At 40.0% G+C, this 26,667-nt stretch overlaps 2 protein-coding genes across 2 annotated transcripts in view; both read right to left on the bottom strand.

The window, feature by feature from the left end:
* The window catches only part of CILP2 (cartilage intermediate layer protein 2), a gene marked incomplete at its 3' end in the record, with an annotated part of 32,620 nt that extends 24,733 nt beyond the window's left edge, over nucleotides 1-7,887 (bottom strand). The window contains exon 1 of the mRNA XM_083349516.1: nucleotides 7,728-7,887. Within this exon, the coding sequence (XP_083205642.1) occupies nucleotides 7,728-7,791 (64 nt within the window). The 5' untranslated portion in view covers nucleotides 7,792-7,887. The remainder of the gene's footprint in view (nucleotides 1-7,727) is intronic.
* Nucleotides 7,888-11,223: 3,336 nt separating this feature from the next.
* Nucleotides 11,224-26,667, bottom strand: part of YJEFN3 (YjeF N-terminal domain containing 3) — a gene marked incomplete at both ends in the record, with an annotated part of 31,299 nt that continues 15,855 nt past the window's right edge. Inside the window, 4 exons of the mRNA XM_083350113.1 lie at nucleotides 11,224-11,423; nucleotides 15,426-15,576; nucleotides 20,525-20,638; nucleotides 26,416-26,526. Of these exons, the coding sequence (XP_083206239.1) occupies nucleotides 11,224-11,423; nucleotides 15,426-15,576; nucleotides 20,525-20,638; nucleotides 26,416-26,526 (576 nt within the window). The remainder of the gene's footprint in view (nucleotides 11,424-15,425; nucleotides 15,577-20,524; nucleotides 20,639-26,415; nucleotides 26,527-26,667) is intronic.

Here is a 26,667-nt window from a genome sequence, read left to right as displayed (position 1 = left end):
AATAGGCAGGGCGACAGTATACAGCCTTGCCAGACTCTTTTCCCAATTTTGAACCAATCAGTGGTTCCGTGTCCAGTTCTCACTGTTGCTTCTTGGCCCACATATAGGTTTCTCAAGAGACAAATAAGATGGTCTGGTACGCCTATCTCTTTAAGAACTTGCCACAGTTTGTTATGATCCACACAATCAAAGGCTTTAGCATAGTCAATGAAGCAGAAGTAGATGTTTTTCTGGAACTCTCTAGCTTTCTCCATGATCCAGCATATGTTGGCAATTTGATCTCTAGTTCCTCTGCCTCTTCGAAATCCTGCCTGTACTTCTGGTAGTTCTCAATCCACATACTGCTGGAGTCTAGCTTGTAGGATTTTAAGCATAACTTTACTAGCATGAGAAATGAGTGCAATGGTGCGATAGTTTGAACATTCTTTGGCTTGTTTTGTAGTACCATATAAACTGGAAGAAAACTATTATGGCTTATGTAATTATAACTAAGACTTCTCTACCCTTGTCCCCTTCAATACTGTTGGGACTAGAGTTTCCCATCAGCTGAAATCACAGAGCCTAATTACAAAGTCAAATGTCTTATCGAAGTGACCCAACTACTGTGTATTGTATTTACTTTACAGCAAGTTATAATCTATCTTTACAAAGACACAACATGCCCACCAGTGGAAATATTTGGATAATGTCTTACTAAAAAAAAGTTGATAATCTTAATGAAAGAAATAATTATTTCATTTAGATTGGCAGGACAATATCAACTTTGTAACAGATTAAAATGAAAACTCTTCAGGATACATTGAAATTTTAAAGGGCTTGTTATAGGAATGTTTTAATCTAGAAACTATTTATGGAATGTTTTTTTAATCCTTAATTTATTTATTTTTAATACGGTAGTGATATCAGCAAAGATATCTGGATTTAAACTTCAATAACTAAATGGTTGAGGAAAGCCACTTTGCTCATTCCATAATTATTTTAAAGAGTGTTTCTCTCATACTGGCTGGGGAATTCTAAGAGTTGAAATCCACACATTTTAAAGCTGCAAGCTTGAGAAACCCTGCTTTAAAGGCTAAATGTCGGTTCCTTTTTCTATTCCTTACTCAGACATTATTGATTATTAAAAGGAAGAAAGAAGGACAAGACTCCAGTGACAGGGACTGCAGGACTGGAGAGCAAAGCAACAAAGCCCCTGCCCTACATGTATCAGACAGCTTATCCCTGCTGTGCAGCCATGCTAGGAATCTTCCGGAACCAGCTAAACCTCATGCTGTGAATTTGAAATTTACCTCACCTTGAAGGTCACTCAATTCAGAGATGTAAACTGAGCAAATGTCAGCAGAGGAAGAAAGAATAAAATAAAAACCTCTCTAGGAAGAGTAAAACATCCAAAAGAAAAAGCACATGTCTCTTTTTCCCCTCAATGTGCTATATTTTTATTTTGCCCTCTCTACTTTTTCAGAAGAAGCAACCCCAGAGAGTTCAGGAAAGTCACAATGGTGGCTGGGACCACATTTTTAAAGCAGTTATTTAGTCTTTTTTTTTTAACTCCCGTGGGTGCTGTGGTCCCAACTGGCATTAAAAAAACACCAAGCTTCAATCCTGATGTGATCATATCTTCATGCAAAGTAGGAAACAGGTGGTTCTTTGGAGAAATGTTTGCAAGACAGATATTTAAACATATTGCTGTTTCTGTGTGGAGGAATAGACAAGCATCCCTATGAGGAATGGTCAAAGAACATTCTAGAATTACAAGGTTCAAAAGGGCCCTTAAAAAGGCCTTAGAATCAACCCACTATTTACTGCAAGAATCTAGATGAAAGTCTGCTGATGGCTATTGTTGTATAGTGGGTTCTGAAGAGTATGAATGATGCCAGGCAGATGAGTACAGTCAAACAGCTCTGTATTAGGTGACCATAACTGTACTGGCTGGCTAGGGTTACCTGTGCCCTTTATATACCTTGCCAGGTATGCAGTAGGCCAATCAGATTGAACCTCTTCTTCCCGCTAAACCATTTCCCGCCAGAACGGTTACAGTTCAACGCCTCCTAGTGGTGACTGTTATACATGTGTTTCTTTAACCATAATACATAACAGCTATCCAACTTCATTCACAAAGGGGATCTTCCTATTCCGTTTGATGGAAAGCCAGTTTGGGAAAAGTGGTTAAGGCACTAGGCTAGAAACCAGAAGACTGTAAGTTCTAGTCCTACCCAAGGCGTGAAAGGCAACCTTGTGCCAGTCACTCTTTCTCAGCCTTAGAAAGGACGCAATGGCAAACTACTTCTAAAATTTTGGCAAGAAAACTGCAGGGACTTATCCAGGCATTTGCCAGGAATTAACACTGATTTCCCCACCCCCACCTCTTCCACACCAATACACACATACACAGATAATCCAGCCATTTCCTTCCCTGGTAAGATGAGATACACATAGTCCTTGACTTATAATCACAACTGCGACCAGGATTTTCTTTGCTAAGTTAGATGGTTGTTAGTGAGTCAAACACAATTTTATGACCTTATTTCCCACAGTTAAGTGAATCACTACAGTTGTTAAGTGAATCACGCAGTTGTTAAATATGTCCAGCTTCCTCCATTGACTTTGCTTCTAGGAAGCCCACTGGGAAGGTTGCAAATGGAGACTACATGTACCTGGGACCCAGCAACTATAGTAAATACACACTGGTTGCCAAGTGCCCAAATTTTGATCACATGACTGTGAAGGTACTATGACAAGGACTGGTCGTCACTTTTTTCACTGCCATTGTAACTTTGAATGGTCTCTAAATAAAGGGTGGTAAGTCGAGGACTACCTGTTTATTGTATTATATTCAAAATTATATTTATTTATTATTTATTTATTATTTGGATTTATATACCGCCCCTCTCCCAAAGGACCCGGGGCGGTATACAAGGCAATTAAAACACTATATACAACACATAATATACAAAAATTAAAATAAATTAAACCAAGTAGCCCTAAACAATAAAACACTTTCTAAAATGTAAAATGTAAAATTTAAAATCTAAAATCCCAGTCCCTCAGTCCAGGCCGGCAAGTTCAAATAGCCAAGTCTTCAGGTCGCGGCGGAAAGAGCAAAGGTCATGAGCCATCCGGAGCTCAACAGAGAGCTGATTCCAGAGGGCAGGCGTGCCCACAGAGAATGCTTTCCCCCTGGGGGCCGCCAGTTGACATTCCCTGACCGACAGCACCCTGAGGAGGCCCTCTCTGTGGGAGCGCACAGGACGATGGGAAGTTAACACCAGCAAAAGGTACTCCCATAAATAATCCGGACCCATGCCATTTAGGGCTTTATAGGTCATCACCAGCACCTTGAATCTTATTGAGATAAGAAGAACCCTAGTGGATCAGGCCTTCCGGCGCGATCTAAAGACGTATCTTTTTGAACAAGCTGGCCTGGCCTGATGGGAGGGGGTTGGGTTTTTATTACTTTTAAATGCATTTTAATCTATTTAAGAGTTCTGGGCACTTGTTTAATCTTTTTTTAATTTTTGTATTCTGTTTTTAACATGTATTGCCCTGTTCACCGCCTTGAGTCCTTCGGGAGAAGGGCGGTATACAAATAAAATTAATTAATTAATTAATTAATCTAATCTGGCATTCTCTGCCATCACACACTGGTCAAGTGGATGCATTTGGAAAGCTTGCCAACCCAGATGGGAGGCCAAGAACCCGCTTGAAATGTTGCTTCCCAGCAACCAATATTCAAACCCTGCTGCTTCTGCATCAGAAGGCAATAAACAGTTGCTATTAATAGCATTCATAGCCTGATCCTCCATGAACTTAACCAGACCTTTCCAGATGCTGCCTTTAACATACTGGCTGATAGCAAATACTATAGTTTATCATAGAATAGAATAGAATAGAATAGAATAGAATAGAATAGAATAGAATAGAATAGAATAGAATAGAATAGAATAGAATAGAATAGAATAGAATAGAATAGAATAGAATAGAATAATGGAATGGGAATAGAATAGTATAGTATAGAATAGAATAGAATAGAATAGAATAGAATAGAATAGAATAGAATAGAATAGAATAGAATAGAATAGAATAGAATAGAATAGAATAGAATAGAATAGAATAGAATAATGGAATGGAAATAATAGAATAGAATAGAATAGAATAGAATAGAATAGAATAGAATAGAATAGAATAGAATAGAATAGAATAGAATAGAATAGAATAGAATAGAATAGAATAGAATAGAATAGAATAGAATAGAATAGAATAGAATAGAATAGAATAGGACCCTGGAGGTCTTCTAGTCCAGCCCCCTGCTCAAGCAGGAGAACCTACTCTAGTCTTTTCTTAAAAACCTCCAGTGATGGAGCGCCAACGATTTCTGGAGGTAAGCTGTTCCATTGGTTGATTGTCCTCACTTAAGTTTCTCCTTAATTCCAGGTTGCTTTTCTCCTTGATCAGTTTCCAACCACTGTTTCTCGTCCTTCCCTCTGGTGCTCTGGTGAACAACCTGACCCCTTCTGCCTTGTGGCAGCCCCTCAGATACTGGAACACTGCTATCATGTCTCCCCTATTTCTTCTTTTCTTTATCCAAACTCAAGTCCCACAGCCATTCTCTGTATGTTTTAGCCTCCAGGCCTTTGATCATCTTAGTTGCTCTTCTCTGAATTTCCTTTTCTGTGTGCTGAATCTCCTTGCTCTGTTCTTTCTGAGTTGTTCTCTCTTTGGGGTGAGTGTGTGCAATATGTTTCCTTTTGGGGGTAGAAGACAATCTGTACAGTGCCACCCAATATACTAACAAGTGGAGCTCTTCCCTAGAGAGCATCACTTACAAATCTTGGCAGAATCCAACATCACAGATTACCTGGATTTTATTCAAAGAGAAAGCTGGTTAGGATCTTTCATGTTTTTGTAATTTATTCTACAAATATGAAACAGAATGCAATTTTACCTATTCAAGCTTAGGATTTCTTTCATTCCTTATTGGCTGTTTTTGGCAGATGGGCATTGATTAATTAATTACCTCAGCTCCTCCAACCCCTCCCTTCTGCCCACTGGGCTCACAACATCTGGTCCTGCAGAGGGAACTGCCCTCTTTCAGCATGTTTTGAAGAGGCCATCAAGACACACGCAGGACTCCTTCTGTACTCTGACTTACTCAGACTTGGTGCTCTTTGGATAGAACCTCAGACTAGTTCTAAAATCAGAATTTAGTACAGTGTTTTAAAAACAAAAATAACTCTCCTGAGAGAGTGTTAACCCACTTCTGGTCAAATTAAGATGGTAAAGAAAATTGGGTTCTGCCATTTGCCTATTGCTGATTCTGGAACCAAAGATCATTTATAATTTTCACACAGGTTTTTTTCCTAACAAGGGCGTTGAGTGGTTGTCCTTTCTTTGCTGGTTTTATTTCTTTGGGCAGGGTAGCTATCAAACACAAGGAATCAGAACATCCAGGCAGTTCAAATAAATATAAAGGTTTATTGCAAGCTTAAGCTCTCTACAAGAATCTAAATTACTAACAGACAAAGCAAATTGGCAATAGATAAGAGTCAATGGAATTCAAGTGGGCTAGAGTTAGAACTCTTGTGGGCACGAAGGGACTGATGACGTGTTTGACCCCTCCCTCGGACTCAGTCTGGTCACCTCTTACAGTAGCACTACTGCTACAGAAGCTATTTCCAGATTCTGCTACTTGATATATTTCCTTACATTACGCTCTGAAATGGAGCTCACTCATTGTAGCTCCCCACTTCTTCACTTTGCATCCGTCCCCCGTGGCTGTAATCAGCCACATCAATCCTTCAGGGAAGGCCAAGTCAAGAAACAAACACTAGAGGACTAATGACATGTTTGACCCCTCCCTCAGGCTCAGCCTGGTCACCTCCTACAGTAGCACTACTGCTACAGAAGCTATTTCCAGATTCTGCTACTTGATATATTTCCTTACATTACGCTCTGAAAATGGAGCTCACTCATTGTAGCTCCCCACTTCTTCACCTTGCATCCTTCCCCCGTGGCTGTAATCAGCCACATCAGTCCTTCAGGGAAGGCCAGGTCAAGAAACAAACACCAGAGGGAGTCCAGAAATGCTACTTTGTTGTAGGATAGCTTCAAAGCCTGTCATCACCTTGCTAAGGACAATATTGTCCATGGTCATTTTAAAACTTTCTCATGCTTTCTGCTTTCCCAGGGCTGAGCAATTGTTTCACCTCTTCCTTCCCTATATCAGAGCTAAATACCTCCACGCCTCGGCTATTTTTAAAGATGGGTTTAGTACTCTTTTAGAAGAGCACTAGACCCAGATTACTTAGGCAACTTGACTGGTGGTTAAACCAGCTCATCTAAATACCTGCTTGCATTTGCCTGACCCACCACACATTAATGAGATTGGTTGTTTTTCCTGTCAGCAGATGACACTCAGCAGGAGAGGGAAAGCCTGAAATATCCACCAATTGTTTCCTTAACATCCTCCACATTAAAATCAACAAGGGCAACACTATTGATCAGCTGTGATTCTAGGGACAGAAGAGGGATCAGACTTTAGGCAGTGCAAATTATGCCAGCATAGTTATCTGCTGTCTCATGGATTCAAGCTCAGCAGTTTAAGATGACATCTGTGTCTCAATGCTCCCCTTTGCTTAGCTTTACTAAACAATCACCTGCATTAAAATCATGATGGGAAAATGACATTAAAAGGGTCTGAATCAGATCATGGGTCTGTCTTAACTGGTGTCTCCTCTGGATCAGGATACCTGTGGTTGATTTCCCCCACTACAGTATTTAAAATTTGGAACCAGACAACCTGTTCCCATGGAGGATGCATCTGACTTTTGGTATCCAGGAACTGACTCACGCAATTTAGGAAGTAATCTGCTGAAATGAATAGAGTTCTCTCCCTTTGTTTATAATAAATAGATCTAAATAATGATAGATCTAAAACTAATATAGGAGGTGATCTGCATAGAAGAGACCAGGAGATCTGTCCAGTATAGCAATCTGAGTTCATAGACTGGGCAACAAGACGCCTTTTCGAAGTTCAGTAGAATGTTCCCCTCATCCCATCCTCCTCAATAATTATTTGTCTTTATCAAGGCCATGCTTAATCATTGTATTATTAGATCTTTCTCCACCATAAATAAGGCTAGTCACCATTTCAAGTCAGCTACAGCTTGCCTTAAGGGCATATTTGCCTTTTATTAACACACAACAGCTCACTCTCATTACCTCTGATGGTAGTGCATTCTGGTCACATATGATAGGGAGGGGCCTCTTCCTTATGTAACCTCAACTTAATATAAATGGGATTAAAAAAAACTTCTGATCTCACTGGAAAGAAAAAAAAGATTCTCTCTCTCTCTCTCTCTCTCTCTCTCTCTCTCTTTCTCTCATATCATCTAGCTATTACGCACAATTATCAACTCTCCATTAATTGCAGCTGCATGGTAAATTAGCCTCAGCCCTCTTGCAAACCCAACCTACCTATGTCAGAGTTATTGCTGTGGGGAAAAATAGGAGCAAAAAGGTGAGGACAGAAGACAATGAAATTAATTAAGGCTGTTCTTCTCCATGTTCTTGCAGATTCGTGGACGTGTTGCCATTTTAATTCCTAGGTAGCTATGCAAATTGATGAAAAGGCTGTCATGTGGTATGGGGAGGGACAGAAAAATGTCCCCCCCCCTCTCTCTCTCTCCACATACACACAAATACAGGCACACATCTAGATGTACCAATACCTTGAGCCAAGACACAGATGAAGACAAAAGAAAAGAAGACAAGGGCTAATTTGAGTCCTGTCATTGCTCCAGCTTGTCTTCAGAAGGTCTTCTTTTGAGGCGTGGGGGTCAGAAAGCTTCTCTCTGCTGGTCTGGGGAGGGCTTGTAGGCTGAGATCCTGAGCTGAGCTAGAAAGATCCTAGGCTGAGCAAAACAACAGGTTTTTATAGGACTCAGCCTTCAGCCTTCATTGGTTGGGACTCCTTCTTGGATAGATTGCCTGGTCAGGAGAAATTAGAGAGACGCAGAACCCAGAGCTTTTCAACCTGAGCAGCACTTGGAAGAATATCAGGGGATTTTTCTGTTATTATTATTGTTTTTGGGAAGGCTTCAACAGAAGCTATTCTAGTGTGGGCTGCTAAAATTGGACAGAAGTTGGAAGGCAATGAAACCACAAATGAGCTAATGTGAAGCGAGGTCATGCTAAAGAGCTGTCCTGGTAGATGTGACTTTAAAATTGTGTGCAGGGTGGGAGGAGGGAAGAGACACCTTTGGATTCCTTTTGAAGTGGCAGTTAAAAGCTGTCATTATACAAACCTGCTCACCAATAGCTTTGTGGGGGGGGGAAACTGAACACTTTTTGAAAAGTTTGTGTCAAACTATCTGGACAGCACAGCTCCATTGTGATGAATTCTCTCTGTGTTTTGCAAGGAGGATCCCTTCTGAAATGCTTCCTATCAAATAGAAGCAATAGACATAGATGATAGACAGACAGACAGACAGATGATAGATGATAGAGAATTAAAGAAATACAGATGATAAACAGAGATGATAATAGGATAAATAAATATAGATGATATATAAAGATGTTAAAGATAGAGATACTATAGATAGGATAACTAGAGATGTTAGATGTTAGAGAGATAGATACAGATGATAAATAGAAAGGAATAACAGAGGATAGATAGATAGATAGATAGATAGATAGATAGATAGATAGATAGATAGATAGATAGATGATAGATGATAAAAATAAAGAACTACAGATGATAAACAGAGATGATAATAGGATAGAGAAATAAATATAGATGATATATATAGATGTTAAAGATAGAGATAGATAGGATAACTAGAGATGTTAGAGAGATAGATACAGATGATAGATAAATAGAAAGGACTAACAGGATAGATAGATAGATAGATAGATAGATAGATAGATAGATAGATAGATAGATAGATAGATAGAAGAGAGAACCAACATTAATATGTTACCTAAAATATAACATTATTTAATTGATGGGATCCAACTTACACCCACTGTCAGAGATAATCCAGAGAAGCAGCAGGGCAATGAATACTAGCTAAGGTCACATTAACCGAATCGTGCAAGTCTGAAAATATTTCTCCTCTCCTCTCCCTCCTTATCTCTGGAGTGTCCCTTCTGAAAGGCTTCTCACAACTCCCCTGTCTCTTTCTGTGGACTGAGATCACTTTTACATGAAAGTTGTCTAGTCTGTGGCTCTTCCCTCATCTCCCAAGATTATTCCCACGTACTGTTAGGCTCATCCTGCTGAACCAGCTGGGTAGGCAGAGACAACTGGAGATAAGCTGTCTCTCAGATAGCCCCCCACCCACCTACACCCACCCCAAGTCCAGATACAGGTAGTCCTTGACTTACAACCACAATTGGAATCAGAATTTCTGTTGCTAAGCAAGGCAGTTAAGTTACACTCAATTTTACAACTTTTTTGCCACAATGGTTAAGCAAATCACTGCTATTATAAAGTGATTCAGATGGCCATTAAGTAAATCTGGCTTCCCCCAGTGACGTTGCTTGTTAGAAGCAGGCTGGGAAGGTCGCAAATGGTGATCATGTGATCCCAAGATGCTGCAACAATCATAAATACATGATGGTTGCCAAGCACCTGAATTTCGATCACATGATTTGGAGGATGTTGTGAAGGTCATAACTGCGAAGACTGGTTGCAAGTCACTTTTTTTTCAGTGCTGTTGTAATTTTGGTCACTAAATGAATGATCTTAACTCGAGGTCTACCCCAAACTAAAGAGACATGGAGACACTATGAATCCTTATTTCATTCCTTGTTTGTTGTGAACTACTCAAATTCTCCAAATTCAGTTTTTACAATAGCTCCTTGTTCATTATCCCTCAGGAGAATAAGTGTTCTGTTACATCTATTAGTCTTACCATATTCCTCATTCTGGCATGAACTACACACAGATTTTGTACTGGTCTATTTATTACTCCATAACCCAACTTTATTATTTGTACAATTCAAGAAAGCACACGTTACATTCGCTCCAACAACAACCCTTGTAAGCTCTTGAGGAAAATTTACACTCTCTGGCTCAGTTTTGGCAGCAGCTACTCAAAGCTTGACAAAGTTGCATCTAGACAAGAATCTCTTCTGAATACCAAAATAAGCGGTTGGTTGCCTCTCTCTCTGGGAGAATGCAGTTTCTCTGTCATACTCATTTCAGTTTAAATTCAGAGCTTCCTTTTCCTACTTTTTGCACAGTTTAATGGCTTCTTGCTTTGCTCAACTTGACTTGGTGCTGGATGTTTTGTTGGTTGTGGTCTTAATCAGCCTTCCCACAGTTAAACTTCCAACTGTGCAATTCAGTAAATTCTGCACAAAAAGAAGTTTTGTTTTGTCTAAAAAAGAAGAAGAGAAGAGCTCACATCTGTGATATTTATGTTTGAAAAGCTCGCATTGGGAAAAGTTTACAAATCTGACATCAGGAACGTTTGTGTTAACAAAGTGTTTCTCTGGGAAATTCCATTACAAACCACGCACATTAAGGTTGTGTACAAAAAATATTTTGATATTTTGGGGAGAGTTACAGATGTAAACAGATGCAAATCATCCCGAGACTGCCCAACTGAAGGATATTTCTGGAAAGCCTTTTAAAACTCCAGATAAATTAGATCCTTTTAGATTACGGTATGTGCTATTTGTAAGAACTATTCTGAGAGCCTCAAATTTATTTGCAAAAAAATAAAATGATCACTAGATGGAAGCAAAAGTCTTTTTCCATCTCTTTACTTGCAGATTATAAAAAAAATTGGCTTGAATTTTACTGGGTTTCATAACAGTTGTTTGAAGAGGAATTTATGTGTGTCTTTTAATTCACGTTTTCCAGAAGGGTGCCATTAGGTGGCTCAGTTGTCTGAGCATTCCCTTTCTTCCAAATAGTTTTGCCAGATTTTTTTACAATGGATTAAACAATACTATTATACATTCCAAACCTTAGATATGGAACTAATTAATACTGGGGATCTCATTTTGATATTCAGGAGAAGCAAACCAGGGAGTTCTCAGCAGGGCCAAGATATCCAGAAGCCACAAACTGCTGGACGATTCCAAGCTCTACAGCAGGGGTGTCCAACCTTGGCAACTTTAAGAGCTGAGGACCTCAACTCCCATGGCTGGCTGGGGAATTCTGGCAATTGAAGTCCACAAGTCTTAAAGTTGCCAAGGTTGGACACCCCTGCTCTACAGAGAAACCACACACTCTGTGCCAGGGTATTCTGGCAAATTCAGTTCAAATTTTTTCTGCACATCGTAGGGGAGGAAGCGCCCAGCCACCAGGTGGTGCTTGCCCATAAATCTTGTGGCACATTGCTTTGGGGCCGCCAGGGAGACCAGAACATCGGGGCTGATGCCATCACTGCTGCCCATCTCCACATCCCAACCTGTAAAGAAAGAGCAAAAATAATGCAAAAACCAGGAACACCCCCTGATCTGAGTTCTAATTATCCAGATAGTCCTAGCGGGGGTGGGGGGGTGGGGTGGGGGGTGGGGGGGTGGGGGTGGGTTGTTCTCTATTTTTCTTTCAATAACTCATTTTACAGCTTTAATTAAAGGCAACTCTAGTTGCTAAAGTTTTGTTGTACTATTGGCCTTTGCACATCCCATGTGGGGGCAGACCTTGACAGTAACATCCGTCAGACAGTAGAATTGGTGATTGCATGGAATGGTTTCTATCCCTTCACTGGAGATTTTCAAACAGAATAGCAGGGATGGTGTAGTAAGGCGTGTTTCAATCTTGGTCATTTCCAGATGTGTGGACTTCAATTCCCAAAATTCCCCAGCCAGCTTGTTTAAAAACAGACCAAAGCTTTGTGCCGATGGATATCACATTTCTTGTTCCATTAATTTAACTTCAGTTAAATTAAGTTCTGATTATACCACTGTCAGTGGAAAGAAATTTGAACATTTAGGGGGGGGGAGAAGTTTATTCCCATTCATGTCTCGTCTGCCTGTTTGTTCTTCCACAGAAGAAATTCCTTCCCTTGATGGTGAAAGCAGGTTTCAGGCTACTGCACTCTCTAGACACAGCAAAACGTGTCTGAAGATGACATCATGTCTCATTTTAGGAAAACTGATTCCTTCTTGCAGCAAGCTCTGCCATTCAAAAGAACTGCCTCTTCAGACAGCCACCGCAGATGCCAACGAGCCAAGCTGGAACTTGGCAAAGGGATGGAAGTAAGAAGTGGAAAAGGGATTAAAATGATGATGAGGGAGAACCAGGGAATGTCATGTTTTGAAAGAACAGGGAAGTGGGGATGGTGATTGGGAAGTGGGGCAACATTAATAGAGGCTCCATGTTTGTGAAATTTATCCTCTCAAGCAGCTTTCCTCCTACCTGGTATTCAGAAGTGTTCAGACTACTTCTCAGAATCTCTAGCCAGCACTGAGCATTTTGTCTTAATTTAATTTAATTTAATTTAATTTAATTTAATTTAATTTAATTTAATTTAATTTAATTTAATTTAATTAATTTAATTATTTAATTTAATTTAATTTTTTAATTATTTAATTTAATTTAATTTAATTATTTAATTTAATTTAATTATTTAATTTAATTTAATTTAATTTAATTATGGGACTTATATGCCGCCCTATCTCCCAAAGGACTCAGGGCGGCTAACAACAATAAAACAACAATAAAAACAGTAAATACAAATATTAAAAAAGATTAAATTTACAAAGCCCCATTAATTATTTACAAAACCAATAAAATTAAAACAATATTAAAAACCCCATCTTCAGTCCAGGTCGGCCAGTTGGAAAAGGTATGTCTTTAGGTCGCGACGAAAGGACCGGAGATCTGGGGCCATCCGAAGTTCTCGGGGGAGCTGATTCCAAAGGGCAGGCGCCCCTACAAAGAAGACCCTCCCCCTGGGGGTCGCCTGCTGACATTGTCTGGCCGACGGCACCCTGAGGAGACCCTCCCTGTGTGAGCGCACTGGGCGATGGGAAGTCGTTCCTGGCAGCAGACGGTCCTGTAAATTTAAATTCTTCCACATCTATCAAATGACATTAGTGAATATGGCAAAACTGAAATTCTATGTACAGGAGTAGTCTACCATCAGTTTTCAAACATTTGGGACAAATGATATTTGTCTTCATGTCACTTTGGATTATTATAATGAGGCTACTCTTGAAGACTATCAGCTGGCCCAGAAGCAGTGGCCCAAACATTTAGGGATACCTGATGATTTTTTTTTTACTGCAATTCAAATTGTCACCTTTAAAGCTCTTTATTGTTTAGGATCTGATTACTTGCAGGACCACCTTCATCCAGTAGTTTGTGCCCAACCTGGAAGAAGGGCTTCCTTCAGCTCCTAATACATAAGCCTTTAAAGCAGGGGTCTTCAAACTTGGCCCTTTTATGACTTGTGGACTTTGACTCCCAGAATTCTTCAGCCAGCCTGGCTGAGGAATTCTGGGAGTTGAAGTCCACAAGTGATAAAAGGGCCAAGTTTGAAGACCCCTGCTTTAAACTGTTATCTTTCCATAAAATAAATAAGACTGGTTGTTTTACCTGAACTTCAGGTTCTGAAGTGTTATTCTTGTTTCTGCAGGTTATTGAATCAGTATATGAGTTATGTTCCTTGGTGTTGAATGACTTATATAGGTATATCGTACTTGTTAGCTTTTAACATTATTCTTGACTGGAAATCTGTATGCTACTTAGAGTTAGACATGAGAGGAACACCAAACAGATAGTCCTCAATCTACAACCACAGTGGGGACCAGAATTTCTGTTGCTAAACAAGGTAATTGTTAAGTGAGTGGTGCCTGATTTTTCAATTATTTTTCTTTTCAATGGTTGTTAAGGGAATCACTGCAGCTATTAACCAAACCCGGCTTCCCCCATGGACCTTGCTTGTCAGAAGCAGGCTGGGAAGGTTGCAAATGGCGATCGCATGGCTCCAGGACACTGCAATCATCGTAAATATTTGCCAGTTGCTGAATTTGGATCACGTGACTATGGAGAGGCTGCAACAGTCATAAACATGAGGACTGGTTGTAAGCCACCTTTGTCAATGGCATTGTAAGGTGAAATGATTACTAAATGGATGGTCGTAGGTAGAGGAAGATACCAGAAGATAGGCTTAAGATACAGAAGGATCTGGACAGACTCGAACACTGGGCACTATCTAACAAAATGAAATTTAATGGTGAAAAAAGTAAGGTTCTACATTTAGGCAGGAAAAATCAAATGCACAGGTATAGTATAGGTGGTACCTTGCTCAATAGTAGTAACTGTGAGAGGGATCTCGGAGTCCTAGTAGACAATCACTTCAATATGAGCCAGCAGTGTGCTGCAGCTGCCAAAAAAGCCAACACAGTGCTAGGCTGCATTAACAGAGGGATAGAATCAAGATCAAGTGAAGTACTAATACCACTTTACAATGCTTTGGTAAGGCCACACCTGGAATACTGCATCCAGTTTTGGTCACCACGATGTAAAAAAGATGTCAAGACTCTAGAAAGGGTACAGAGAAGAGCAACAAAGATGATTAGGGGGCTGGAGGCTAAAACATATAGGGAACGGTTGCTGGAATTGGGTATGTGTAGTTTAACGAAGAGAAGAGTGAGGGGTGACATGATAGCAGTGTTCCAATATCTCAGGGGCTACCACAAAGAAGAGGGAGTCAAGCTATTCTCCAAAGCACCTGAAAGCAGGACAAGAAGCAACAGAGGGAAACTAGTCAAGGAGAGAAGCAACCTAGAACTAAGGAGAAACTTCCTGACAGTTAGAACAATTAACCAGTGGAACAACCTGCCTCGAGAGGTGGTGAATGCTCCAACACTGGAGGTTTTTAAGAAGAGACTGGACAGCCATTTGCCTGAAATGGTATAAGGTTTCCTGCCTGAGCAGGGGGTTGGACTAGATGACCTACAAGGTCCCTTCCAACTGTTAGTACTTCTTCTTCTTCTTCTTCTTCTTCTTCTTCTTCTTCTTCTTCTTCTTCTTCTTCTTCTTCTTCTTCTTCTTCTTCTTCTTCTTCTTCTTCTTATTATTATTATTATTATTATTATTATTATTATTATTATTATTATTATTATTATTATTATTATTATTATTGTATAAGCCTAGCAAAATGAATGAATGAATGAATGACTATGGCAGCAAAGGGCGGGATGGGCAATTGGGACATAGCCACCTACTTCCCAAAAGACCAGCTGGATTGAACTCCAAGAATCTGAAGAGGCTTAAATGATTGTAGTACCTAAGTGGGACCCCCACCCCCTCCATTATTTAATGTCCAACAAATGGCTGCCCATCAAAAGCAGATACCTAGGCTAGTGGCTGCCTCCCGGTGCTTCATGGCAGGGCCAGCTGAATGCAAATGGCTGAGTTCAGGGGAACAAGGGGGGGATCAGAGCTCCCATCTACACACCTGATGGGACATCCAGGCTGACAAGAGGAATCCGAATTTGTTTGAGAGTGGCCAAGATTGTGCAGTAGGGCTCGGACAGTTCCCCCAGGCTGTCTTCTACGCCAAGCATGGCATCAATCACCAGGTTGTATGCATCACTGATTAGCTGAACCTGCCAGAAGGAAAGGAAAAAATTGTATTCAGTGCCATATTAGCCTTCCAAACTCTTCCATATTATTTCCTAAACAAGCTTACTCTGAATTCATTGTGCAGGGTTTTTTATATATAAAAAAATGCATCCAGTTTTATATTTAACCCTTTGCACAGGAAACTTAACATCTGTTTCTGTTTGTTTTCTTACCTTCACATTGCGTTACATTGGCTACACTACAAATAAATTCTGATGTCACTGTTAGCATTCAGCAAATTTCATTTCAGGAATGTCATCACCAAGCCAAACCTGAAATCTCTCTCTTGGGCCGTGGTATCACTATAATGTATGTCTATTGCATTGTAACATCTCATGGGGAAGGGAGACTGTGACAACTCATTACCCCAAATATCTTGAATTCCTTTGCACTGATAAGAAGATCTGAAGACAAAATGTAACTTGATCAAATGCACCCACACAGTGCAGGAAATAGCATCTCTGAATGCTTGAAGAGAACGTCTGTAATTCCTGATTACCTAAGGATCATTCTGGGTTCAGTGTTTCTCAACTTTGGCAACTTCAGCATGTATGGACTTCAAGTTTCAGAATTCAAGTTCCAGAACCTTTAAGATGTGTGGACTTCCAACTCCAGCCAGGGAATTCTGGGAGTTGAAGTCCACACATGTTAAAGTTGCCGAGGTTAAACAGCTATAGAATATAGCTGTTAAACAGCTATAGAATATAGACCCTTCATTATTTCGTAGCTCAGGCAGCCTATTTCTTAACTCAAGCAACTCACATGAGGAAAAACTTGCTCACTACACTGCCTTGAACTCTTGGAGGAAAACTGGACATGAATCCAATGAAGGAATGAACAGGGAAATGCATAAAACCAAACTAGCTTGTCAGTCAGTGAAATTAGTGCGATAAATTAGATGGCAGGAATATTTAGCAGATGCATTTCTGCAATTCTCTTTGGATAAGAGGAAAAACAGAGCAAATGTTTTGCGTAGCCTGGTATTATTTTTTACCATTACCAACAGTTGTAAACTTTTATTTGATTTAAGATCTTTGTATTCTCACAAAACTTGTTTTTCACTTGACTTCTGGGTGGCTTCTATACCACAACATTACAGAAAGGAAATTCAGTTTCATGAGGTGAAGTAAAATTGCAAAGCCAAAACCTTGAAAACAATTTTCTTCCTCTCTGCCTCCCTTTGCATGGAGGCATCCATGCCAGAATCAAGAAAACATTAGAATCCAGCAATCATTCAGAGGATAATGCTTTTGGAATGCTTTAAACTGAATCCATGGTCAAAACCATTTTTCCTGAAGTTTCTCGCCAAGAAGGCACAACTAGCAGCATTAGACAAAAGAGATTTGAAGAAGCTGGTTGGACTCTGGTTTGTTTGAGAAATCAAATAGAAATTGTTGAGTTGAAGTCGGATACATTGTTTATTTAGAAAATTTATATGGTTGCCCATTCACACTTAGTGACTCTGGGCAGCTTACAAAAATAAAAACCTAATCTATAACCATAAAAACAATAACTCGCCACTCCCCTGACAGGCTTCATCCCACTCTGGATTTGTCAGGCCCATTGGCAACATTGTTCAAGGGGGTGCCATATTTACATGGAGATGCAAAGAAATTGTAAGGATTTCCTTAACCCTTTTTGGTGGTTTCCAATGCATAATAAAATTTCAGGTCCTAAATGGACATGATTTTACCAATTATTGGAAGCAAAATATCAGGAAAAATAATAGCTTGCAAAATAATATATAAGAGAATGAATACAATATTTATAAGATAGATAGATATCCATGTGTATTTTTTAAAAGGCATGAAATGCTAATGAAGCTTTAAACGCATGAACCCAACATTGAAACTGAGTGAGTAGGCAGCCATATACAGAATTCTCTCAATACATAAATAAAAATAAAAATTAAGTGATAAGTTACAATACTCAGAAGTGTATACAGGGACACGGGCTCACTGATCACAAATACCCATTAAAATGGATGTGTTTCAATTTTACACTTTTCAGTAGCATAAATATTGAATCTGTTGGCTTAACCACAGCACAGAATAAAGGAATCAGTCATGCTAACATAATAACCCTGAATTAACAGGAGAAAGAGAAAAGATAAGAAAGCAACTGCTATTACATCCTCAAGTCTGGATATTTCACACAAAAGGCATCCATTTCTTCAAAGAATTCAGAGCAATTAACAAATTATCTACAGAGCTATAGACTACAAAGCTTACTCAGAGCAAAATAGGTCATGAAAATTCTCTCCTGATGCTAAAATCCCATACAATTTGTTTAATATTCATTTGTTTCAAGCACATTCTCCCTCTTTTTATTGGTCCCATAGCATTCAAGTTTATTAGAAGTAGAGGCGTGATAACACCAAGAAGACTTTCTATAACGGTCCTTTTCCCAGCAGATCCAGACCAGTGATAACCTGCAGGTAAGACCGGTTTTGGTATGAGAAGAACATCATGTAAAACAGACATATGGAATTAAAATCTAAGTCAGAGATAACTACTGTCAAGAAATATTTTTCAGCCTTAAGAGGTCTCAGGAAGATTCAGGTATAAATTATAGGTAGTCCTCATTTAGCAACCACAATTGGTACTGGAAACTGGATCATTAAGCAAAACAGTCACCAAGAAAACTCACGACTGTGCTTAATAACTGTAGAGATTCTCAGTCATCTAGGTCATCATTGTCTCAAAGGTGCTTTTTCAAAAGGCAACTGGACTGCCTCAAAAGCTCTCAGGGAGAGTGCTAACGATCAGATGACTGCAAAGAAATATGACCCTTCCAACCCAGCCGAATCCCCCATCCTGACAGAACTAATCCTTCCATCACCCCCACCATCCTACCAGAAGCAATGAAGCTTCTTGGATGAGAAGCGAAATGTCTTCCTCACAGAAAAAACAGTCCAGTTGCCTTTTGGAAAAAAAAACCACACCTTTGACACGACTGTGATTATGATATTATTTCAGCTTTGCTTTGCTTTGCAGATCTGCAATGGTAGTCATGCGAGGATTGGTCTCAAAATTATTTTTCATAAAGTCTTTACTGTGAACAATCACTAAGCAAGGCAGTTGCTAAATAAGGAGTATTTGTACTGCTGGTGTGTTGTGCGGTCACGCATAAAAGAGTAGATGCATTGAACAGCTTATTAATATCAGTTTCAACCTTATTATCCTCATACATCTGTACCCAACAGGAGGAATTTACTAGATTGCACACTCCAGAAGACCATCCCAAACCACACAGCCATCTAGACTAGCACAGTCAATGCCTTCAGCCTCATATTGCAAGCCATGCAAGGCATTAGCCGAAGTACTAAAGGCTTTTTCTAATTCAGCAGAAACATTTGCAACTGCCTTCCCTAAAGAAATAATTCCAATATAATCCAAACATGTATAATTTAAATCCCAGGCCAGGTATCCCATCCCTCGCCTTCCAAGGGGACACCAAAGGGCCTCCAAAATTCTGCCAATTTATCATTGTTTTTTTTTTTTCCGCAGCCCCCCTCTGCGCAGCCAGAGGGATCTTTTTTTTTTATTGAAAAGTTTTAAAGTACAGTTTTCCATTAAAAAAAACCCCCCTTCCCCCTCCCTATACCCCCCTACCTCCCCCCAACCTCCCTCCCTCCCCTCCTCCCCCCACCCCCCCTCTCCCCCCCGACTTCCCAGAGCTAAATACAAGGTATATGTATATAAAAAAGCAATCATAAACAACCATATACTAAAAACTATAGATTCTAAAATCCATCACTCTCTAGCAATAGGGTAAGATGATATACTTATTAAATGTAGAGAAAGTAATGTTGAGAATGACTTAATCTGATGAATTACTGAGAAACCAGGATAATCATAATAACTAGATTATCTGTGCTTATCCTTTAATACTTCTAAAACTAATTCTGGAAGTGACATCTTAAGGTTCCCTTGAAATCCCTTTTTGGGTATTTCTTCCACACTGCCATTTCAGGTGTGCTTTGCACTATAGATTCAGTGATGCAGAAGTGTGCACTGAAACAGCAACGATGGGATCATACGTATGATTGCACTGAGGTGAGTACTATAATTTGGGGAAATCAAACACGTGCAATGAATGCTAAAATATAACCAAAATACTCTTGAGTCAACCTCAAATTCGGATCACATGAAAACTGCAGATTGAGGTGGAAATGATGGCTCAGGACATATAACGAAGACAATGAGCTTCTATGATACACAGAAAGAGAGAAACATACTCTACATCCCCAATCTGGTGCTCTTCAACTATGTCTTACTTGCAACAGCTTTCACCTATAGGATGATGGAAACTGTAACACATCCAGAGGACAAAAGCTGGTGAGATATCCATCCTAACTTCTTTCTAATCAGAAGCTAACTACAGATCTTTTGAAAAAGAGATCTAGATCATTTTACAGGTAGTTCTTGACTTACGACCACAACTGAGCCCCAAATTTTTGTTGCTAAGCAAGACAATTGTTAAGTGAGTTTTACCCCGTTTTATGACCTTCCTTGCCAGTTTTTAAGCAAATCACTGCAGTTGTTTAGTGAATCTGGCTTCCCCATTGACTCTGCTTGTCAGGTCTCAAAAGATGCTGATGATGTGACCATGGTACATTGCAACGGTCATATATATGAGCCAGTTGCCAAACATCTGAATTTTGATCACATGACCATGGCCATGCTGCAATGGTGCTGGGGAAAAATGGCCATAAGTCACCTTTTTCCATTGCTGTTGTAACTCTGAACAGTCCTTAAAGAAATTGTTGTAAGTCAAGGACTGTGATTGCTGAGATGCTAAAATGTAAGTCTCGGCCCACATAATTCTGAAGGTAGAATAGAACCATTAATACGTGTGAAAGCTGGAAATAAGAGGATTTTTACTGTAATTGGCTTCCTTTCCCAAATGCGATTAAGTGTCTCGCCTTACCTCGGTTGGCAAGTAGGAAAGGAAAGGAATGTCAATCTTTTCACATTGTGTGGTGAAATCTCTGTAGAGAGGATTAGAAGACTTTTTGGGATAGAAAATGGTTGGCTCATATTCCTGGAACAGAAAACAAGAGATGACTGCAGATAAGCATCATGGGCAATCACTTCCCTCATTATAACCAAAGCTAATAATAATAATAATAATAATAATAATAATAATAATAATAATAATAATAATAATAATAATAATAATAATAAGAAGAAGAAGAAGAAGAAGAAGAAGAAGAAGAAGAAGAAGAAGAAGAAGAAGAAGAAGAAGAAGAAACAACAGTTGGAAGGGACCTTGTAGGTCATCTAGTCCAACCCCCTGCTCAGGCAGGAAACCCTATACCATTTCATACAAATGGCTGTCCAGTCTCTTCTTAAAAACTTCCAGTGTTGGAGCATTCACAGCTTTTGGAGGCAGGTTGTTCCACTGGTTAATTGTTCTAACTGTCAGGAAGTTTCTCCTTAGTTCTAGGTTGCTTCTCTCCTTGACTAGTTTCCATCCGATGCTTCTTGTCCTGCTTTCAGGTGCTTTGGAGAATAGCTTGACTCCCTCTTCTTTGTGGCAGCCCCTGAGATATTGGAACACTGCTATCATGACTCCCTCACCCTTCTCTTCATTAAACTACACATACCCAATTCCAGCAACCGTTCCCTATATGTTTTAGCCTCCAGTCCCCTAATCATCTTTGTTGCCCTTCTCTGTACTCTTTCTAGAGTCTCAACATCTTTTTTACATCATGGTGACCAAAACTGGATGCAGTATTCCAGGTGTGGCCTTACCAAGGCATTGTAAAGTGGTGTAATGTGAATGTGTTTAATCCCAGAAATCATTCCAATTAAATTAAAATTCAAGAGGCAGGAGACAGAAGAGAATATAGGTGAGGAAATAATGAAAGAAGAATTGCAAACTGCTACTGGGAAATTCCTAATGAGAGTTTCTTTATGCACCATCAGGTGTATTAACTGGATATCAATTCAAGCAGTTTTGTAAAAAATCCTGGAAATTATGCTCAATCCAGGAGTTGAAACTTCATAGAAACAGGATATTTTCAAGGTTCAGGATGCTATTGTTTTCAGCAGTCCTCTATAATGGTATCCAAATCATAAAACACAGAGTCAGAATCCTGTCCTTGAGAAAACATAAAAAAATTAGCTAAGTAATCAGAAAATATAAATCCACTCTAGCCTGGCAAAATTTGTACAAATTTATTTGTCCATGTCTACTCAGATATGAAATGGTGAGAAACTGGATTGACAGATTTCAAATACCAAAGACATTTAGCGCTCCCAAAAAGGAAAGATCATTCTCTTTAGTTTGTCTCAAAGAGATATTTTCCAGAGGACTGCAAAAAAGCTGATGAAGTTCCCATCTTAAAAAAAAAGAGGGGGGGGGAACGGATCCAGGAAACTACAGACTTATCAGTCTGACCTCAATACCTGGGAAAATTCTGGGAAAGATAATCAAGCAACAAATCAGCAAACACCTAGAGGCAAACAAATTCATAACCAAAAGCCAACATGGGTTTCTCAAAAACAGATCATGCCAGACAAATCTTATTGCATTCTTTGTTGTTGTTGTTAGCTGCGAAGTCATGTCCGACCCATCGCGACCCCATGGACAACGTTCCTCCAGGCCTTCCTGTCCTCTACTATCTTCTGGAGTACATTTAGGCTCACGCCTACTGCTTCAGTGACTCCATCCAGCCACCTCATTCTCTGTTGTCCCCTTCTTCTCTTGCCCTCAACCTTTCCCAGTATTAGGTCTCTTCTCCAGTGAGTCCTTCCTTCTCACTAGGTGGCCAAAGTATTTGAGTTTCAACCTCAGGATCTGGCCTTCTAAAGAGCAGTCAGGGTTGATCTCCTCTAGGACTGACCGGTTTGATTGCCTTGCAGTCCAAGGAACTCGCAGGAGTCTTCTCCAGCACCATAGTTCAAAGGCGTCAATTCTTTGGCGCTCAGCCTTTCTTATGATCCAACTTTCACAGCCATACATTGCAACTGGGAAGACCATGGCCTTGACTATACACACTTTTGTTGGCAGGGTGATGTCTCTGCTTTTTAGTGTGCTGTCTAGATTTGCCATGGCTTTCCTCCCCAGGAGCAAATGTCTTTTAATTTCTTGGCTGCAGTCCCTGTCTGCGGTGATCTTGGAGCCCAGGAAAATAAAATCTGTCACTACCTCAATTTCTTCCCCATCTATTTGCCAGGAATTGAGAGGGCCAGATGCCATGATCTTGGTTTTCTTAATGTTTAGATTCAACCTAACTTTTGCACTCTCCTTCTTCACTCGCAACAAGAGGCTCTTTAGTTCCTCTTCACTTTCTGCCATTAGAGTCGTAACATCTGCATATCTTAGGTTGTTGATATTTCTCCCGGCAATCTTAATTCCAACTTTTGATTCATCTAGCCCTGCCTTTCTCATGATGTGCTCGGCATATAAGTTAAACAGGCCGGGTGACAGTATACAGCCTTGCCGGACTCCTTTCCCAATTTTGAACCAATCAGTGGTTCCGTGTCCAGTTCTCACTGTTGCTTTTTGACCAGCATATAGGTTTCTCAAGAGACAAATAAGATGGCCTGGTACTCCCATCTCTTTAAGAACTTGCCACATTTTGTTGTGATCCACACAGTCAAATGCTTTAGCATAGTCAATGAAGCAGAAGTAGATGTTTTTCTTGAACTCCCTAGCTTTCTCCATGATCCAGCATATGTTGGCAATTTGATCTCTAGTTCCTCTGCCTCTTTGAAATCCTGCCTGTACTTCTGGTAGTTCTCGATCCACATACTGCTGGAGTCTAGCTTGTAGAGTTTTAAGCATAACTTTACTAGCATGTGAAATGAGTGTGATGGTGCGATAGTTTGAACATTCTTTGGCACTGCCTTTCTTTGGAATTGGAATGTAAACTGATCTTTTCCAATCCTGTGGCCACTGTTGAGTTTTCCAAATTTGCTGGCAAATTGAGTGTAGCACTTTTACTGCATCGTCTTTTAAGATTTTGAATAGCTCAGCTGGAATACTGTCACCTCCACTAGCTTTGTTGTTGCTCAGCTTTCCTAAGGCCCATTTCACTTCACATTCTAGGATGTCTGGCTCGAGGTCAGTGACCAGCTCATCGTGGTTATCAGGGACGTTAAGCTTGTTCTTGTATAGCTCTTCTGTGTAATTTTGCCACCTCTTCTTAATCCCTCTGTTAGGTCCCTGCCATTTTGGTCCTTTATCATGCCCATTTTTGCATGAAATGTTCCCTTCATATCTCCAATTTCTTGAAGAGATCTCTAGTCTTCCCTATTATATTGTTTTCTTCTATTTCTTTGCACTGTTCATTTAAGAAGGCATTCTTATCTCTTCTAGCTATTCTCTGGAATTCTGCATTCAATTGGGTGTATCTTTCTTTTTCTCCCTTGCCTTTTGCTTCCCTCCTGTCCTCAGCTATTTGCAAAGCTTCCTCAGACAGTATTGCTTTTCCTACTTTTATTGACTATGAAGGCTACTCCATTTCTTCTGAGGGATTCTTGCCCGCAGTAGTATACCTGATGGTCATCTGAATTACATTCACCCATTCCTGTCCATTTTAGTTCGCTGATTCCTAAGATGTCGATGTTCAGTCTTGTCATCTCTTGTTTGACCATGTCCAGCTTTTCTTGATTCATGGATCTTACATTCCAGGTTCCTATGGAGAAAAAATCTTTACAGCATCAGACTTTCCTTTCACCACCAGCTACATCCACAGCTGAGCGTCCTTTTGGCTTTGGCCCAGTCACTTCATTCTTTCTGGCGCTACTAGTACTAGCCCTCTGCTCTTCCCCAGTAGCATATTGGACGACTTCCAACCTGAGGGGCTCATCTTCCAGCGTCATATCTTTTTTCCTTTTGGTACTGTCCATGGGGTTTTCATGGCAAAGATACTGGAGTGGGTTGCCATTTCCTTCTCTAGTGGATCATGTTTTGTCAGAACTCTCTGCTATGACCTGTCCATCTTGGGAGGCCATGCACGGCCTAGCTCATAGCTTCATTGAATTACACAAGCCCCTTCGCCATGACAAGGCAGTAATCCATGAAGGGGATAACTGCTTATCTATCAACAAAGCCTTGTTTTGATAGATGAGTTTATCAATACTTTGATGATAGAACTATATATTAAGAATTCTAGCCCTGCTAGGTGACAGTATCTAAACCAGGATTTCTTAACCTTAGCAAGTATAAAATTAGTGGACTTCAACTTTCAGAATTCCTCAGCCAGCCATGTTGGCCAGGGAATTCTGGTAGTTGAAGTCCATTTGTCTAAAAGTCACTAAGGTTGAGAAACACTGATCTAAATGTTCTGGGCTAATCTCATAAATTTAAGCAGGGAAAGGTTTAATTAATATTTGGAGGAAGAGTAGCAAAAAGTGAGGGGACCACAGCAAAAATAAAATTTGATTTAATTGAAATTGTTTTACATCAGTTTCCCTGTGTATTTATTTATTTTCTTTTTGTCACATTAAAAATTTGAAATTGGTAGCATAGGAGAAGTTCAGAAGATCATTTCCAGCACTTTTATTGGTTACATAAGACCCTGAACATTTCATCTTGGTTTTAATCCAACAATCAGAAATCTATGTGTTAGATTCTGAAATATATCTGGGCCCTTTATACCGAGAAGAAGACCTCTTTGCCTCGGAAAATAAGATTCTGTAAAGACATTTAAAGCTAGGGTGTTGGTGGTGGTCTTCAGAAATTCTGTAATCCAAATTTTGTAATCTGTCCATTTAAGATATATTTTTAAATATTGTACAGGATGGCAGGAACATTTGTTTAATCCTTATTCTTAAGCAAACAAATCTAATTTTGGACTTCTGGAGTTACTAAATGCATGGGAACATCATGATCTATTCAATTGCCAAATCAATGAATTATGTGATACAATTCTTGGCTTAATAGCAACTGTACAAATGTAGGTTTTAAGGGAAATATGTACAATTAAAATAAATGTATCCTGTTTGGTCCTGAATACAGTATATGGACACCAAGGTAGTAGCAATCCTGCTAATGGGTGAGAAATGTTTGCCATTGAGCAAGTTACAAAGTTTGCTACAGCAGTCAGAAAGCCTTGGGCAAGCTTTCTCGATAGCATTGTTGGCTTCAATGCAGATAACTGCAGATAAATGATTTTGGAGGGAGTCTTGATTGGAAGAATCTGCATTTAAAAAGCTCAAGGTAGTGGGGCAGAGACTCAGCCAGGGGAACTCTTTGCAGGAATATAAATAGCTTGTGCACGGCAAGACCCATGCTGTTTGGCATCATCCATTCATTCACTGAAGCAGTAGGTGTGAGCTTAAATGGACTCCAGAAGATGGTAGAGGACAGGAAGGCCTGGAGGAACGTTGTCCATAGGGCCGCGATGGGTCGGACATGACTTCACAGCTAACAACAATTCATTCACTGGCCTAGTGGTGAAGGAACCAGGCTAGAAAAGAGGAGTCTGTGAGTTCTAGTACCACCTCAGGCAAGAAAGCTGGCTGGCTGGGTGACTTTGGGCCAATCACAAGGAGACTGTGAGTTCCAGTTCTGCCTTGGGCATGAAAGACAGTTGGGTGACTTTGGGCCAATCATCAGGAGACTGTGAGTTCTAGTTCCGTCTGAGACATGAAAGCCAACAGGATGGTCTTGGGCCAGTCACTCTCTCTCAGACCCACCTTGCAAGGATGTTGTCAGGAAAATAAGTGGAGGAAGGAGGATAGTATTAGGTATGTTCACCACCTTGAGTTATTTATAAAAATAATAAAAGCAAGATATAAATAAATCTGTTCCACGATCTATAGGTGGTTCATCCCCATGGCATTCAGAGTTAATTGGATACTTACAAATACACGCAGATGCCGGGCACATGCCAACCCGATTGCCCCATTCTGTTCACAACCACAGATCACCAGCAGTGTCGGCTGCTTCTTTGAGAGAGACTGCCGGGGAAAAACCTGAAACAAAAAAAAAAACAAAACAGCAAATGAAGGTGCACAAACCCCCCAAACCCACCCACCCCAAAAAGAAGAAGAAGAATATTGTTCAGGTTCACAGCGTTCTTAAAACTAAAGCTTAGATCAAGAAGAGGGCAGAAT

Source organism: Vipera ursinii (genome assembly GCF_947247035.1).
Source record: "Vipera ursinii genome assembly, chromosome: 1".
NCBI lineage: Eukaryota > Metazoa > Chordata > Lepidosauria > Squamata > Viperidae > Vipera > Vipera ursinii.
This window is presented reverse-complemented; position numbering and strand designations above follow the sequence as displayed.